The 17,322-nt window shown below is 44.3% G+C and overlaps 1 protein-coding gene across 1 annotated transcript in view; it reads right to left on the reverse strand.

Annotated features, from left to right (window-relative positions):
- LOC146856132 (uncharacterized) overlaps nt 1-17,322 on the reverse strand; it is a 376,777-nt gene that overhangs the window by 23,053 nt on the left and 336,402 nt on the right. The window contains exon 28 of the mRNA XM_085651211.1: nt 16,458-16,547. Coding sequence (XP_085507337.1) covers nt 16,458-16,547 — 90 coding nt within the window. The remainder of the gene's footprint in view (nt 1-16,457; nt 16,548-17,322) is intronic.

The raw sequence follows: 17,322 nt of genomic DNA on the forward strand, positions 1-17,322 counted from the left end.
ACCTTTGAGCTAAAATAGGGCATATCTTGAGGCAGTAGACTAAGCAAATTCACACCAGTTGGCCAAAGCACCCCGATACCACCATGCGTCCAGAGTCAAGAATCTGAGGGAATGCCAGTTGCAAACTTAGACAGGGCTGTCTGCCAGTCAGCACAGAGTGTAGGTAGTAGGAAGTTGAAAGAAATCCCTCATATGGAAATATGGCAAACTGTTCCAACAGTCACTCCCAGAATACAGGACCAGGATCTCATAACCTTGATCTCATGGAATGTAGCAGGATTAAAGTATAAACTTTTGAATCCTGATTGACTCAAGTATATAGATCAGCTCTGCCTCTTTCAATAAACTTGGTTATTAGATCTGCCGCATAAACTAGGGCACAAAACTTCACATTAGTGCATTCCCTTCCAGGAGCGGCAGGCCCTCTGAGGAGTTGGTTTTATGGGTAAAAATAACACTAAATGTTGACATCAGTGTCCATCACATAGACTCACCAGATATTCTGGGACTACCATGAACTACTAAATATAAAATCGCACTTCATATGTATGATGTGAAGGCCAGACTAAAGAGAAGTAATATGGAGTCACAGGTCATAGAAACACGAGGCAGTGCCAATAAACATATAGCTCCCAAAGACATAATTATTAAAGGTGGCAATTTTAACTGCATGTTTCAACCACTAAATCACCTAGATACTTTAACGGTGCGTGAGGATATGGTCAGAGGCATTCCCCAATTGGAAGCAGGCCCATCTGTGCCATGCTCTGCAACTGGTACATTTTACACTACACCATGGCCTAAGCACATTAAATGGCAGGATTAGCTCCACTAATAATAATACCACCTCTTATAAACTTTTAAAAGGGGCAGCGCCCGTTCAAAGTTAGATTATCTATTTCATAGTATAACCACCTGGCATTGGATAACTTAATTTAAGATAGACGTTATAGAAAGCAGCAAACATTCCCCATTTTGTATGGAGATGATAGGATGCTTTACTGAGACAAGATCAACGGGTAGTGAGAATCTGGCAATTTGTCCCGCACTTGGAAATAACCGTAGGGTAGCCAAATGGCCAAGAATTCTGAACAGTACAGAGACTATGGTGAATATGTATAATGCATTTTCTGAGGTGGTGGGCCAATATGTTGAGCACGTACCAATGGTAACCCCAACCTCAGTCACGGCCATTCACCAATCAATGGTTACTTCTTTAAGGCCGTTCCTAACAAAAATGATGGAGGACAAAAAAAGTCTCAGGAAGGAAAGTGCTTCTGTGTGTAATTCATGGTATAACAAGGAATGTAAAGAGGCCAATAAGATTTTATTTAGGGCTCTAAAAAGTGAAAATGCATAGATGGTTAGAGAGGCTAGCGACTGCTATAAGAAAGCTCTACATAGAGCACAGAGAAACTGGGAGATGACTTGGAACGACCAGCTGCAATCGGCAAAGTACAAATGTGATGTGACATTCTGGAAGCAAAGACTCAACCACCTACACAGAGGATTACCTGGACTCAGCTACTTGGGTTTGATATTTCAACGACCTTTAATCTGAAACAGTAGAGTACCTGCATGAACAATATTGGCCTCTGAATAGCATCACAAACGCATATATACAACACTTGATCCATTTCACAACAGAAGAAACAGTTGAGGCTATTGATGGTATCAAGCTGGGTATAGCCCCTAGTATGGATAAAATACCAGGCTTTCTATTTTAACGTGAGAAAAAGATTTGGGTCCCTATGTCAATCTAATTTGCAATTCAGGAGCAACAGTCCCTTCCACATGAAAAGGGGCTGAAATAGTACCAATTTATCAACAAGCATTTTCAATGCAATAGGTCTCGCATTATTAAAGTTTGAGCTGTTGGCATTGCTAATAATAATGCAACACCAATAGCAGCTCAAAGATTCAGTAATGTGAGACTTATTGCGTTGCAATTGTTTTTTTTATATAGCACGAACTTGAGTGAAAGGTGTGTATTTATCTTGCATTGAGTACAGTGTCATTATGTGTTATGTTATGTGGCACAGAGTGGTATTGTGTGGAGTGTATTTATCTTGCATTAAGTAGAGAGTAATTATGTGACGTGCAATTATGTAGTTTTGAGCGATATGTGGAGTGTATTTATGTTGTATAGAATACAGTGTAATTATGTGATGTGTAATCACACAACCACACCCACAACCACCCAACCACACCCACAACCACACACACACACAACCACAAACACAACCACACACACACAACCACAACCACAACCACACACACAAGCAACCACACACACAACCACACACACATAACCACACACACACAACCACTTCAAGAATTACATGGTTCTGCACTGCTATCCAAAGGCAATTTTAATGAACCGTTCATAGTGAAATATTTACAGACTTTTTTTCTCTCAAAATGTTCCAACCTTTAGACTGGAGAGGCCTTGCCTTTGGAAAACAGAAGTACTAAGTACTGCACATGCCTCGAAAGCACAACGTGCCTTGGACAAATGCCATGTGTTTTCATTAGCGTAAATACAGTTACTAGGCAAACGCTGAGCAGCTTCATTGGAAGGGCTTGCATATTGTTTTCATTGCATCTATCGCGCGCCGTGAGTCACTGTCTGGTGCGGCTCCACTTACACAGGGTCTTCCCCGCACGAACACCTGACCCCAGTTGTCAGAGTAGGTGAAAGGAAACTCAGCAATAATGAAAACGAAAAACAGCGCCAAACACTATGAATACGTCTGCCCGAGCTCGGTAAAAGTCCCCGACTCCCACACAGTGTGAAATGAGCTGTCAAAATAGCAAAAGCACGACGGTGGAGTTCCCGCTATGGCGGCGCGGCCACGGTGCACACAGAGAAAAACCGAGGGCGCTTCTAGGTGAGCATTTACGCATTTACTGAGCACTCTTGCAGACAGATTAAACTGTGCATGTGTAGTCGGTACAGTGAGGGCCACACACATCAGGGTTCAACATCATCAAGTAAGGCAGTACTAGACTAGAGGGCTTGTGGTATGCACCTGGAGGGCTCATTTATAGAACTGCAAATTTGGGTTTAATGCGCACGTGGAGGTGTAAACGCGAAAGATATAACCCGGATATAGATGACGCGATCGACACCAGTACTTAATGTAGTGCACACGGCTACTTGTAGTTTGTCGGTGTCAGAGTGCTTTACCGTTTGAAACCCTGAGTGCAAACAATTATACAGCCCACACTGTACATAATTTAGCAGATAGCCCCACACATGGGAAGAAAGAAATGATGCAAGACACTGGCATGCGCCCTGACATAAATTTCCAAAGATGCCGCCATCTTCCACTCTAAACTAACAACCGAACCCCAGCAGAAACCTGAACCGACTAGGTGACCTTCAAGTCAACTGTAAGAACAGGAAGAGGGAGGGGAGCCGGGGCCGTCTCCTGCGTATGCTCGAACTTCAACTCCCCCCGCCACGATTTTGCTCAAACCTTTCCCCAACAGGCTATATATACACAATTAGACAGAACAGTTAACGCGCATAAAAATGAAAAAAAAGTGCACAGATGGCCAGATTGTTAAAATTAACGAGGAAGACGTCGAGATCGTAACAAAAATATATATATTTCAACGCAGAACCTAATCCAACTGTTTGTGCTCGGTTCAAACACTCAGCGCATCAACTAACAAAAACCGAGAGTCCACCACGTGGAAATAGCTGTCACGGCCATCAGCCTTTCTACCCCGAGTGCAGAGCATGTCATATATTCAAGAGATACCAATAAGTAACTATTTGTATCTTGTGGGTCTAGTGCTGAGAGAACTACAGCATAAATCAGCTTCTGTTCACCAGCAAAGGGAAGAGTCTCTGAGGGAAACCGCCGGAGGCCCACTAATGCATACATCTTTTCTAAAACTGCATTAGCAGATGTATGGGAAATTAAAAATACACTGGAAGGTAAAAGGTACTTAACATACAAAATCCAGGATGCAATTAAATCGCACACCAGGCAAACACAGGATGCAAACCAGAAACTGTTTGTGAACAGAATTTTAAACAGGTATGAACTGTATGTGTTGCATATACACAGTCCTCTTGCAGAGATCTCTTGCCAGGGCACCAGATAAATTTGTAAGAACTCAGAACTCCATCTTCAAGGAGCTCCAGGCTACGAAGACCAATGGGAGGCGGCCTTGTTTTCTTTAAGACAACAGTTTGCAGATCTGACTCTAAATATTATGGCAGGGGCACAGTGAGGGCATGGCTGGGAGACCTTCACGATGCTTTGTGGTTGAGCGATAATCAAAGGGCTGCAGAAACAGCAACAAAACAACGGTAGAAGCAATACCCCCTGCACACTAGGGAAACAGTAAACAGCAGACTTTTCGTGAAAGACATCAGCCACGACACTCCTAAACCTTCATTATATCTGAGAGCTTGTAAAATATTTGGTTTTAAGTGTTCAAGATCCGTGCAGCACTCTACTTTTGGATATCAGAGTCGCTTCAGCTCTATTGTTTGCTTTCAGTGATTGACATGCCCAATATATGATAAATGTCGTAAAATATGTCCTAGTGTATTGGAAAATACTTTCTCATGGACTATATATATATATATATATATATATATATATATATATATATATATATATATTTATTTGAAAAAGGGTTTTGCCAGACGCCTGCTCCACAGCTGTAAATCTCCTATTTACTCATAGAAAACCTTCACTCCCATGGCGTGTTGAAGCAGGGCTACTACAGATGGGTATACAACGTTTTTCTTCAGCCATTTTGAGGTTATCTTATTAGATGGCCACAAAATGGTCTGTTTGCAATTCGGGGGAAACACAATCAGAGCTATGCAACAAATGTGCTATTATTTAATTCAGAACCCTGTTGCTCGTCTGATTAGGTTCTCTCCAGATGCGTGGCAACGCAGCAGGCAAGCCTTCAGCGCCTGCAGTCGATAGAATCGGAGTTGCACGAGTTTAATCTCTTGTGGTGACAAAGAGCGCTGTTTATAAACATGTCTGTCAATCCGATCCCACTAACCCAGTATAGATAGTAATGCAGGGCGTGAAAAGCCACAGAAAAACACACTGCCTGATTTCCTGGAACAAGGTAGGGACCCAAGTGCGTTCCCTTTTCACGCTACGGATGTACTACAGGCAGACAAAAAACGCCCAGCCACGGTGAGGTAGCAATGAACCCTTATTCTGTATCCAGGGAATCCCTGAGCTCGGGTTTTGCCAGTTACAGTGGCCGAGACCACACCGTGTGCCGCTGCCCTTGCCGCCCTGCCAAGATAGGCACTTCATGAAATCCTAAACCCTCAAGACAGTAAATCCCCACTGGTCGAGCAATTTTAGAATTCTGTTGACTGTCAAACTAGACTATAATTCACAAATAGTACTTGCCCATTAATTTATTCACTCTAATCCTTTCTGAGGCATTATGACTCACTGCGGTGGGTTAAATAATTTTTGACGTCCGTTATGAGGAATAGGTTAAAAAAAAAAGAGAAATGGATCCAAAAATGAACAATCCCACGAGTGGTGCGCGCGCGCGCCACAGCGAGACGTGCTTTCAATTATTGCGCCTGTGTCTGGGCACGATAATTGAAACCACCTGGCCTATTGGTGTCTATTACGCGCACCAAGCGTGTAATAGACACCAATATGCCGTGGGCGGAGCAACTTGCCCGCCTTTGGCCAATTGCGTGTAGTCTTTTAGAAGACGACGCACGCGAAGGCCAGTGGGGAAGCTGAAAAGGAAACGCACACGCACGAGCGTGTGCGATTCCAGGGTCGATTTCTGAACCCCAGACAAAAGGACTTGCGCCTGCGCGAGCACTGCTGCGCTGTGCAACGCAGGTCGCGAGACCTAAAAAGGGAGTAAAAATGAACCAGGGAACTACAGGCCGATAAGTCTCCTAGATGTAAAGCAAAAAATGTACGCCGGGCAAGTCCTGAATAAACTGAACAAAATGATCAATTATAATAACATCTTAACCGTTTTTCAGGCAGGGTTTAGGACCCACACAAGGATGATTAACCAGGTCTGTAGGTTGCTATTCATTCTGTGGAGGTACATCAAAATATGGGGGTGGGCATACACATATTAATAGACCTGAGAGCGGCGTTTGATCATATCCTACGAGGCCCTCTATGGGACCTACAAAAGAATCAGGGTGTGCCTGATGATATTTTGATCAAGATAATTAGGTTGCACCAAGATATTTTTGCCTAAGTCCACTGGGCACGAATGGTGACTTTACAGAACCTATCCCTATCAACAGAGGAGTGAGGCAGGGGTGCGTACTCGAACCTACCCTGTTCTCACTCTACATTAATGATGTAGACCTGCTTAGGAATTATAACCACGATTCTCAGAAGCTCTGTGGGACCCTCACTCCAGCATTACTTTTTGCGGATACCATTCTGGTCTCACAGACACCAAGGGGCCTTCAAAAACTTTTAGATAGTTTCAATGCATATTGCATTGAAATGGAATTTAGAAATAAATACCAGTAAGACTAGGTATTTAGCCATAAAAACCCATAGGACTTTCAGGAGAAATTTAAAAATCAGCAAACAAACACTGGTGCTTGCGTCAAACTTTAGTTATTTGGGAATAACACTTGATTCTAGATTATCATTTAATCCCCAAATAATTTGAACAGGAATAGTCCATGTACACTGCTCAAGGGCTATTTCTAATAAACATAATATGTCCACAACCAAGATGATCTCAACAGCCCTGGAGATTTACAAACATATGGCCCACGCAGCAGCCATATATATGGTGCCAAGCTGAAGGGGTCAGGCAATATAAAACAGCTTGCCCTCAGCGAGAATAAGTTTATGAAAGGATTTATTAGGCTTGCCTTTGTCAACACCATTAATACCTATGTATCATGATCTAAACATCAGGCAGATGGAGCACATTGCAGTTCTGAACCAATACTCTACTGTATTCGATTATGACCTACACAGGAATTTACACATTAGAGGGAAGACCTAAGAGAACTGCTGAAATTAGATAGAACCTTAACCTTCCTAGGTTACATGTTGAGGCTTGGCTTATCCAACTAGGCTTAGCCTCTTATTGGAGTGTGCCATAAACATTAAGCTCTAAGAAACACCTGAAGAAAGTAAATTGGGACTATGTTTTGGCTGCTGCACAGTCTAATCCAACTTTAGGTAGGCGGACCTTGCAATTTCTTTCCGTAAAACCGAGCCCCAGTTTTGAGGAGTTCCTAGAGAACGTTCAGCAGTATCTAGCTAAAATATTTTACCTGAAGTTCCGTTATGAAACTCTCCAAGTTAACGCCTTCACTGTAAAGTGGAAGCCACATAATAAAACTGATGAAGAGTCTATTTGCACTTTATGCACTCAAGGTAGCACTAAATATATTGCACATGTTCTGTTCTTTTGTAAGGCTTATGATAAGATCATGAAGAAATAGATTTGCCCACTATGCAATCAAATGGGGTTCTGGTGACATTAAGAAGCCCTAGGAGTCCTGAAATATAATACTTCCACTTATATAACTCCTTCGATGCTCATGACGGAGCGGTTCCGTCATGAGCATCGGTTGGGCTGTGCTTATGACGGAACCGCTCCCTCATGAGCACTGCCCCTGGGGGAAGCGCTGGCGCTCCCCCCCCCCCACCCCCCCGCGGGGCATCGATGTTGGCACCTTAGAGGGGGATGGCAGCGGAAGAGTTTCCGCTGCCACCCCCGACCCCCCCCACGCTTCCCCATGACGTCAGCGCGCGCCGTCATCAGGAAGCGCTGGACGCGCTGGAAACCATTCGTTTCCAGCGCGTCCATGGAGGAGCAGATAGGTTTTGGTCTCCGGGGGGGCCAAATGTACATGCCTTGAGGCATCGGGGGAGAGGAAACAGTGTTTCCTCTCCCCTGATGTCTCAGGCAGAAAAGCCCACTAGAGCCAGGGAAATTGCTTTTTTGAAATTGGAAGCGGCCCCTTGGGCAAGGGTCGCTTCCAGGGGCCCTATTTAAAAAAAAAAAGTATATTCTGCCTCACCCGGGGGCAGATCGGTTTGTTTAATCGGCCTTTCTGCCCCCGGGGGGATGGGGGGGGGGGGAAAGGGCAGAAAACCCCACTAGACACCAGGGAGTGTCTTAAATTTTAAATGGAAGCACTCCCTTGGGCAAGGGTCACTTCCTTATGGGCCTAAATAATTTTTAAGACTCCCCTCCCCCCCCCCCACCCCCAGGGACAGATCACCTATATTTTTTGGCTTTTCTGGCTCGTGGGGGGGGGGGGGGGGGGGGGGGGGGCTGAAAAGCCCACTAGAGCCAGGATTTATAAATAAATTAATTGGTTGCTTCCAGGGGACATATATTTGTTTATGTGTAACCTGCCCCCACCCCACCCCCCGGGGCAGCTCAGCCCGTTTATTTGGCCTTTTTGCCCCCATTTGGGTAGTGACACTGCGTGTTATAATGTGAATTGTTTTTATTATTTCTTGTGAATTGTAATTGTAATGCTTTATTTCTCCCTTTTTGTTCTAGTTCAAGGCTTGTGCTCTTTAGACTATTGCAGGTTGTGGTTTTATCACTGGTGGTTCTGCTGTTTGTGTAGTTGCAGGTGTTTGGTAAGAGTCTTTTTTTGCACAATGTAAATGAGTTTCATTTTTCTGCATGAATGTGTTTTTTGCAAATTGTGTAATAATACCAGTATGTTTGGCTTCTGTTTTTTGAGTGTCTAAAACATTTTGAATTTGTGCTTGATGTGTATTTTGTTGTCTTTTGAGTCATTGTTTTTGTTTTTTCTTTCTAGTGGGATATCGTTGATTTTTGCTGTGTCTTTGCAGAGTAGGTGCTGGTGAGTGTAGCTGTCTCTTGTAAGTGAATCATATAGTTTGAGTATATAGAACTTTGTGATAAAGACACACATTTTTTTACTTACTTATTTTGCACAGTGTTGGTTGTTGACTTGTTTGTGCAGTCTCCTTTCTTAGTAAAGATAATGGCTAGCCGCAAGATTACTGCTCAGATTCTTCCTCTGACCATGGTTCAGAGATTGACTCAGATTCTGAGGCAGAGTTGGGAGGGGAAGATTCAGGCATTGAGTTTTCTCTCCATATGGCATCATCCGATGATGAAGCTACTCTCAGTGCGGATGAAGCTACTCTCAGTGCGGATGAAGTTCCTGTGTTAGAGGAGGACATTGATGTGCCGATAGTGCGGTAAGAGGCATCTGGGCTGCAGCATGGGGCTGCAAGACTTCCCGTTGGTATAGTGAGGCAAGAGGCATCTGGGTTGCAGCCTGGGGCTGCATGGCTTCCTGTTGGTATAGTGCGGCAAGAGGCATCTGGGCTTCCCGTTGAAAGTGCTGACCTCTGGGTTGCCCCAGGCATGGTGCAGGCAGCATTGCCAGACTTTACTGGTGTTCCAGGGTGTAGAGTGAATACTGAAAACTTTTTGGCAATCAATTTTTTCCAGTTGTTTACGGACTATGTGTTTTTGTCAGAGATTGTTGAGCAGACTAATTTGTATGCCGAACAGTTTTTAAGGGACAACAGTGCCAGCCTTAAGCCCCACTCTAGAGCTACCCGGTGGACTCTCACAAATCTGGAAGAGATGAAGAAGTTCTTGGGTTTAACTTTTTTGATGGGCTTGCTAAGGAAGCCATCATTGTCTTCATATTGGTCTACTAGTCCCTTGATGGCAACTGCTATATTTCCGGCAGTCAGAGTCGTGATAGGTATTTGCTTCTGCTTTGGAGGTTGCATTTTGTTGATAATGGTTTAGCTTTGCCACGAGATCACCCTGATTGTGACCGTTTTTTTAAGATTCGGCCTGTCATTGATCACTTTGTTGATCGATTTTCTGAGATCTATGCTCCAGGGAAAGAAATTGCAGTGGATGAGTCTTTGGTGTTGTTCAAGGGCCGCTTGGTTTTCAGGCAATACATTCCTAGTAAGAGGGCACGCTATAGAATTAAGCTGTATATGCTGTGTGACATTAGGACTGGATATGTCTCTAATTTCAGGGTGTACACCGGTAAGGAATCCAGGATTAACCCCCCTGGTTGTCCGTCCACTTTTGGAGTGACTGAGAAAATTGTGTGGGAACTTGGTAGAGGATATTTTTAACAAAGGCCACCATTAATATGTAGATAACTTCTACACTGGTGTGCGGTTGTTCAGGGAATTGGCCAAAGTAGACACTGTTGCTTGTGGTACAATCCGCTCTAAACGTAAAGGTTTCCCAAAAGAATTTGTTTGTCAAAAGCTTGTGCGGGGACAGTGCAGTGCGTTGCGAGGAGCTTCTAGCTGTGAAGTTTTCAGACAGGAGAGGTGTCTACATGCTGACTACCATCCATGATGAAAGCACTGCACTTGTGACTGTTTGGGGTCAGGTTGCTGAAGCGCGCAAACCAGTGTGCATTTTAGACAATAATAGGCACATGGGTGGTGTTGACAGAGTAGATCAGAGGTTGGAACCTTACGCTGCTCTTCGGAAGGCTTACATTTGGTACAAGAAGTTGGCTATCCATCTTTTCCACTTGGCAACCTTTAATGCTTTTGTTGTGTTCCAGGATTCTTGTCCTGAGTCAAAGATGACTTTTATTAAGTTTCAGGAGTCTGTAATAGGCAGCCTTGTTTTAGTGGAACAGGCAAGTGTTCCTAGAGTTGGAGTGGTGGAGGATGTTGCTAGATTGAAAGATCGCCACTTTCCTGATCACATTCCTCCCACCCCCTCAAAAGACTTTCCCAGTAGGAGATGTAGAGTCTGTTGGCGAAGAGGTATGCGGAAGGGGACTCGTATGTACTGCCCGAGTGTCCTTCTAACCCTGGGCTGTGTGTGCGCCTGCTTGTTTTAGAATGTACCACACGCAAAATAATTTTTGGGAGCATCCATGAGTGGTAAAAAGAACTGCCTGGCCTCTATTGTTTAATATTTTTTATTCAGATTCAAGGTTGGCATTTGTGTAGTGTATTTAGTTTTTGTGTTAGTAGATTTGAATCTATTTGCAATTTGTTTGTGTTTTCTTATTTATATAAAAGAAATTCCTAAATGTGATGGCGGTGTGCGTGGAGTGGCGCTTGTCTGGCGGTGTGCGTGGTCTGGCGCTTGGCTGGCTGTGTGTTTGGATTGGCGCTTGGCGCTTGGCTGGCGGTGTGCGTGGACTGGCGCTTGGCTGGCGGTGTGCGTGGACTGGCGCTTGGCTGGCGGTGTGGTGTGCATGGACTGGCGCTTGGCTGACGGCGTGGTGTGCATGGACTGGCGCTTGGCTGACGGCGTGGTGTGCGTGGACTGGCGCTTGGCTGGCGCTGTGCGTGGACTGGCGCTTGGCTGGCGCTGTGCGTGGAATGGCGCTTGGCTGGCGCTGTGTTTGTACTGGAGCTTGGCTGGCAGTGTGCATGGACTGGCGCTTGGCTGGCAGTGTGGTGTGCGTGGACTGGAGCTTGGCTGGCGGTGTGCGTGGACTGGCGCATGGCGGACAGTGTGGTGTGCGTGGACTGGCACTTGGCTCGCGGTGTGCGTGGACTGGCGCTTGGCTAGCGGTGTGTTTGTACTGGCACTTGGCTGGCGGTGTGTTTGTACTGGCACTTGGCTGGCGGTGTGCGTGGACTGGCTCTTGGCTGGCGGTATGTGTGGACTGGCTCTTGGCTGGCGGTGTGGTGTGCATGGACTGGCGCTTGGCTGGCGGTGTGCGTGGACTGGCGCATGGCTGACGGTGTGGTGTGCGTGGGCTGGCGCATGGCTGTGTGTAGTGTGCGTGGACTGGCGCATGGCTGGTGGTGTGCGTGGACTGGCGCATGGCTGACAGTGTGGTGTGCGCATGGCCGACAGTGTGGTGTGCGTGGACTGGCGCATGGCCGACAGTGTGGTGTGCGTGGACTGGCGCTTGGCTGGCGGTGTGGTGTGCATGGACTGGCGCTTGGCTGGCGGTGTGTGAGTAGTGACTAGCTGCTGGTCCCTACACACAACGCTAGCCAAACGCCACTCAACGTAATCCGTGAGCTGGTGTGGTTGATGTGTCTGGAATGTGGGCATGTGAAAGTGATGGGCCCTTGAATGGCCCTGTCTGCTGGTGTGAGTGTTGTAATGTGCTGGGCCAGTGGCTGGCGTTGTGAATGGTTTTGACGGTGTCACATTTATGAAAGGTGTATGAATGGCCTGTAAATAGGTTGGTGCCTTGTCGTGGCTTACAGCTCACGAGCTGGGAGTCACTGGTTCAGTTTTTTATCCATTCAATTATTGACAGTGCATTTCATTTTTGTGATATCTCGTTAATACAATTTTATACTGAACCATCAGCAGCCCTTGTGCCAAATCCAACCAGTATGTGTGTGTGCTTGAGGAATAGGTGGTTGTGCTTAAAAAAAAATGTTTTCAGTTTTTGTCAAGCAGGCTGTACCGTGTCCTTTTTTGTGAATGTAGTAATGTCGCGGATACTTGCGCCTCCCACACAAGTGAGGCACCATTTTTATCGGGATACCTGGGGTAACGCTGGGTGGTGGGAAATTTGTGGAAGCCCGGTGATGCCACAACTTTCCCACACAAAAATGTGTGAAAAAAAGGGATTTTTTTCAGCTAAAATTGAGGTTTGCAGGGGATTCTGGGTAAGGAAACATTGGGGGATCCACGCAAGCCATACCTCCCTGGAAGCCCCTGGGTTTACAGAAATGTGTGGGTTTGGTAGGTTTCCGTAGGTGCCGGCAGAGCTAGGGTTCACAAACTACAGCTAGGCACAAAAAAGGGTAATTTTTCACAGCGAAATTGAGGTGTGACCACGTTGCGTTTTGCGCCGTTTCCTGTCGCGGGCACTAGGCCAACCCACACAAGTGATGTACCATTTTTCTCGTAAGACTTTGGGGAACGCGTGGTGGGTGGAAATTTGTGGATCCACGCAGATTCCAGAACTTTCCACCACAGAAATGTGGGGAAAATGTGGTTTGTTTGACAATTTTTTAGGTTTGCAAGGGATTCTTGGTAACAGAACCTAGTGGGAGGCAGCTAAGTCACCCCATCCTGGATTCCCCTGGGTGTCTAGTTTTAAAAAATGTATAGGTTTGCTAGGTTTCCCTAGGTGCCGGCAGAGCTAGGGTTAAAAAACTACAGCTAGGCACTTCGCAAAAAAAGGGTAAATTTTCATTGTGAAAATGTGGTGTGTTCACGGTGGGTTTTGAGCCATTTCCTGTCGTGGGCACTATGCCCACCCACACAAGTGAGGTACCATTTTTACGTAAGGTAATTCAGATTTGTAAAGCAACTGTTATTACCTATTGATTTTTGATGCATTTCTGCCTTCCAAATAAAAGACATTGTGTAAAAAAGAAGTCATTTTGAAAAATGACCGATAATTCTCTTGCTAGTATGAGTATTCCCAATTACGAAAATGTGCAAATATGTACTGTTTCTAAACTCTATAATTTGTTCCCATTTCAGAAATACATAGGTGTCTTTCATACCGATTTTTCCATGTATACATTTTCCCACAATAATTGCTATATACCCGGAAGATAATAAAAAACAATTGCAAATTGCTGCTCAGTTTTTGACTCTGGGTTCGTCGGGTTCTTGGTGAACCTATAAGTCCTATATATCCCCACAACCAGGAAGGTTCAGCGGATGTAACGGTATATTGCTTTCAAAGAGCTGTCATAATTAGAAGAAGTTACAGGTGAAACGTTGACACAAAAGGCTGTTTTTTTCAACTCATTTTCAATTTTCCCTATATTTAACTGTTAGTTTCTATCAAGAAACCTTGATGGATCTACACAAATGACCCCTTGCTGAATTCAGAATTTTGTCTACTTTTCTAAAATGTATAGCTTTCCAGGAAAAAATAGCAAAAATAGGCTATGTCCCAGAAAAATGCCAAAACGGTGTAAAAAATGTTGGTTTTCTGACAAACGTCTGTCATTCCCTAAAAGCTGGGAAAATTGTGATTTCAGCCCCACAAACCCTTTTATGATAACATTTGCAGAGAAAACCCCAGATGCTTTCATTTGCAGCCCGTTTTTCCCATTTTTCCACAAAAAAAAAAAAAAGATTTTTGCTGCATTTTGGCTAATTTCTGGGACCCCTCCAGGGGAATCCACAAACCCTGGGTATCTTTAGAATCCCCATGATTTTGGAAGAAAAGGACGCAAATTTGGCGTGGATACCTTATGTGGTCAAAAAGTTACAGGGGCCTAAGCACGCACTAACCCAAATAGCCAAAAAAAGGCTTAGCACAGGGGGGGGAAAGGCCTAGCAGCGAAGGGGATAATCTATAGTTTGAGTAGATATCTACTAGCAGTTGGATTTGCACGTTTCAAGATGAGTCCATGAATGGTGATTTTATTACAATATGGGCCTAAGAACCTATTGTTTCATGACATTTTCTAATGACTCTATTCAAATTATGCATTGAATCAATAATGTTCTTTTTCTTTTTAACCCCTTCAGCGCGGCGCGGATTTCCGCGCCACGCTGAAGGTTCCGTGCGCGGGCAGGGCCATGACGGAACGGTTCCGTCATGCGCACAGCCCAACCGACGTGCATGACGGAACCGTTCTGTCATGTGCGTCGAAGGGGTTAAACAATTAAACTGTATGAATTGTATTGATTTTTTCCAGATGAAATACTGAATCGCATGTATGTTTTTAATGGTTTTAAACACTTTAATATGAATTAATTGTACTGATTTCACAAAATGAAACATTGGATTGTATGTATGCTTTTAATTGTTTTTAATCAAGATAAAAGCCTATAATAATAAAAAGAAACAGGACCTTCCTTTTAATATCAAGCACCCTGCCTGGTGAGCTCTCCAGGCCTTACCTGGGTGTGGCTTACTATATTAGAGAGCAATTAACTTTGGCAATGTGTTTTAGCCATTATGTATGGCTAAAAAAAGTGGCTTGGAGTGGGGTGCGGAGCAGTGAAGTAGACTGGGGTGGAGTGAAGTAGACTGGGATGGGGTGGATTGGAGTAGAATAAGTGAGGTAGATTGGTGTTATATTGTTATGTCAATTACATTTAAAATAGCGCTTGAATCACCCGGGAGCATCTTGGCGCTGCACACCATTGCAGGCAAGCATCTACAAAAGAGATCTCATTGGAACAGGGAGGCTTTCAATAAATTCCTAAATTGGCAATAGTTTGAACAGGCATGAATATGCACTAGGAGTCTGTTCCTATGGACAGGGGCCAAGTAAGAAAAAGTTCTCGCTACACATCTAGACAAGCGGATGCCGGGGGCACACAACAGGGCTTTGTCCATGGTTCTTAGATTTCTGGTAGGTACATACAATGCAACTTTCTTTTGGAGATAGCTGGGATCATTGCCCTTTATAGCCGTATATGTAAGGCAACAGTTCTTAAAGATGTTCCTTTTCTTTACTGGCAGCCAGTGCAGAGACTTCAATGAAGGAGCTGACGGAGTACCTGGCGGAAGACTGAAAATGAGTGTGGCTGCTGTAAATTATACCACCTGTAGTTTGGCCACAAGTGTCTCATTAGCTGCAGTCTGTAGAGCATTCCCATAATCTAGTTGACTCACTACTAGAGCTTGGACTTATATTCTTCTCGCAGAAAGCGGTAAAAAGAGGAATATTCCGCACAGGAGTCACATGATATGGTAGCACCTGCCAGTGGTATCCAGAATATGGTCTTTCATAGAGAGGGCTTCATCAAATTTATACCAAGATTCTTAACATATTGTTTTGGGGATAGGGCTGATCCCAATTAGAAGGGCCACCACTCATTTGACCACAGACGGTTGGCTTTGCCCAACAGCATGATCTTGGTCTTGTCGGAGTTCAATTGTAGATAGTTGTCGGTCATCCACCCCGGAGATTGCTAAAATTCCTTTCGCGAAACGATCTTTCCCTTGGACTTAATGCAAAAGTGTTGAAGTCACTGTATAAGTGACATAAAAACCTGAGTTAACTCTGACTCCAGATCAGGGTCTCTGGCTCAGTCATGACGTGAGACCTTTCTGTATGGCTGAAATCTGAAAGCAACACTTCTGCTTCAGAAGGAGGACAAAATCATAGCTTTAACAAGAAGCCACTGACCCTCTCTGACTGCTTAGTAATGCTTTTCTCTTCCCTGCTCTCTTTTCTTCCATTCAGATTTATAGTGTGATTGCCAGGTGTAACTCTGAACTGGACCATTCCACCTTTACTGAGTCAAGGACCTCATCTAGCTGGACATACTGTGTGCTGTCTAAACAGCTTAAAGCAGTTCAATGCAAAACTCCAGCCCTTTGTATCAGGGGATGCCTCTATGCACATATGACTCTGCTACAAGCAGGAAAGACAGATTCAATAACAGTGGGTAGAGGTGTCTCCTGCTGCAATGTACATTGTGTGTAAATGAAAGCATGCATTGCCTAGTCATAAAGGACTCAAACTTGCAAATCACATATTTGTTTGGTAGTGGGTTATTGTAACACTCTTGACTGCTGGCTCTTATAAGCAGCAATCACTCACCTGTGAAGCAGCCAAAGCTTTCTGCATGTCTACTGTCCATTTGGTCCATGTAAAAGGAATCGTCTTCCTCTTTGATTTCGAAAATAGCACCTGCCAGTTAAAAAAGAAATGGGGCTTCCTGTTATGGCATTGAGAATGTCAGAAATCACAGATGCTGGCAATAACTTCATAAACATCTATCTTGTTCCTTGATAGAGATTAGATGCAACATTACTACTCACCAGAACAAAGAAACGTATGTCTGTAATCACTACTTTAGTATTCTTTTAAAGCAGTCTTGGCTTTATAATGGTAGCTACCATCAGAGTACGTTAAAGCCATGTGCCACTTTGAAACTGTGAGATGTTTACGTTTATTTAAATTAAGCAAGGACCACGTAAACACAGTAAACCAGCAACATAAGACAACTATATGAAAATATTTAAAAAAAATTTAAACAGCGCACAGTCATAGGGAATATAGTCTATTTTAAACAATATTAATCATTTGACTTAGAACAACTCTGTTGACATAAATCTTGTCCAACTTATCCGTTCCTTCTCTGCTTTCTAAAAAAAAAACCTAGTATTAATGCAGCCTCAGCTATTTCTCAAATACAGTGCACAGCATACACTTTATGCACTGTTGCAGAGTGACCTCTTTTTTGGTAGTCACCCCCATTTGCTCTTTTTTTTGCCCCTCACCTGCTGGTAATCTTGAACTTTATGACACTGCTATCCAGTGTCCAGTGTATGTGGCCTGGCCTGTAAAACATGGCGAAATGGTCTTAAAACCTGGCACATTTAATTTTCCTGTAAGGCCATACTATATTGTGCAGCTATACACCCATGGCACTACACGGTAAAGGGCACCCTAGGATAGGCCA

The sequence above is a fragment of the Triturus cristatus genome, chromosome 4_1 (assembly GCF_964204655.1).
Source record: "Triturus cristatus chromosome 4_1, aTriCri1.1, whole genome shotgun sequence".
In the NCBI taxonomy this organism is placed as follows: Eukaryota; Metazoa; Chordata; class Amphibia; order Caudata; family Salamandridae; genus Triturus; species Triturus cristatus.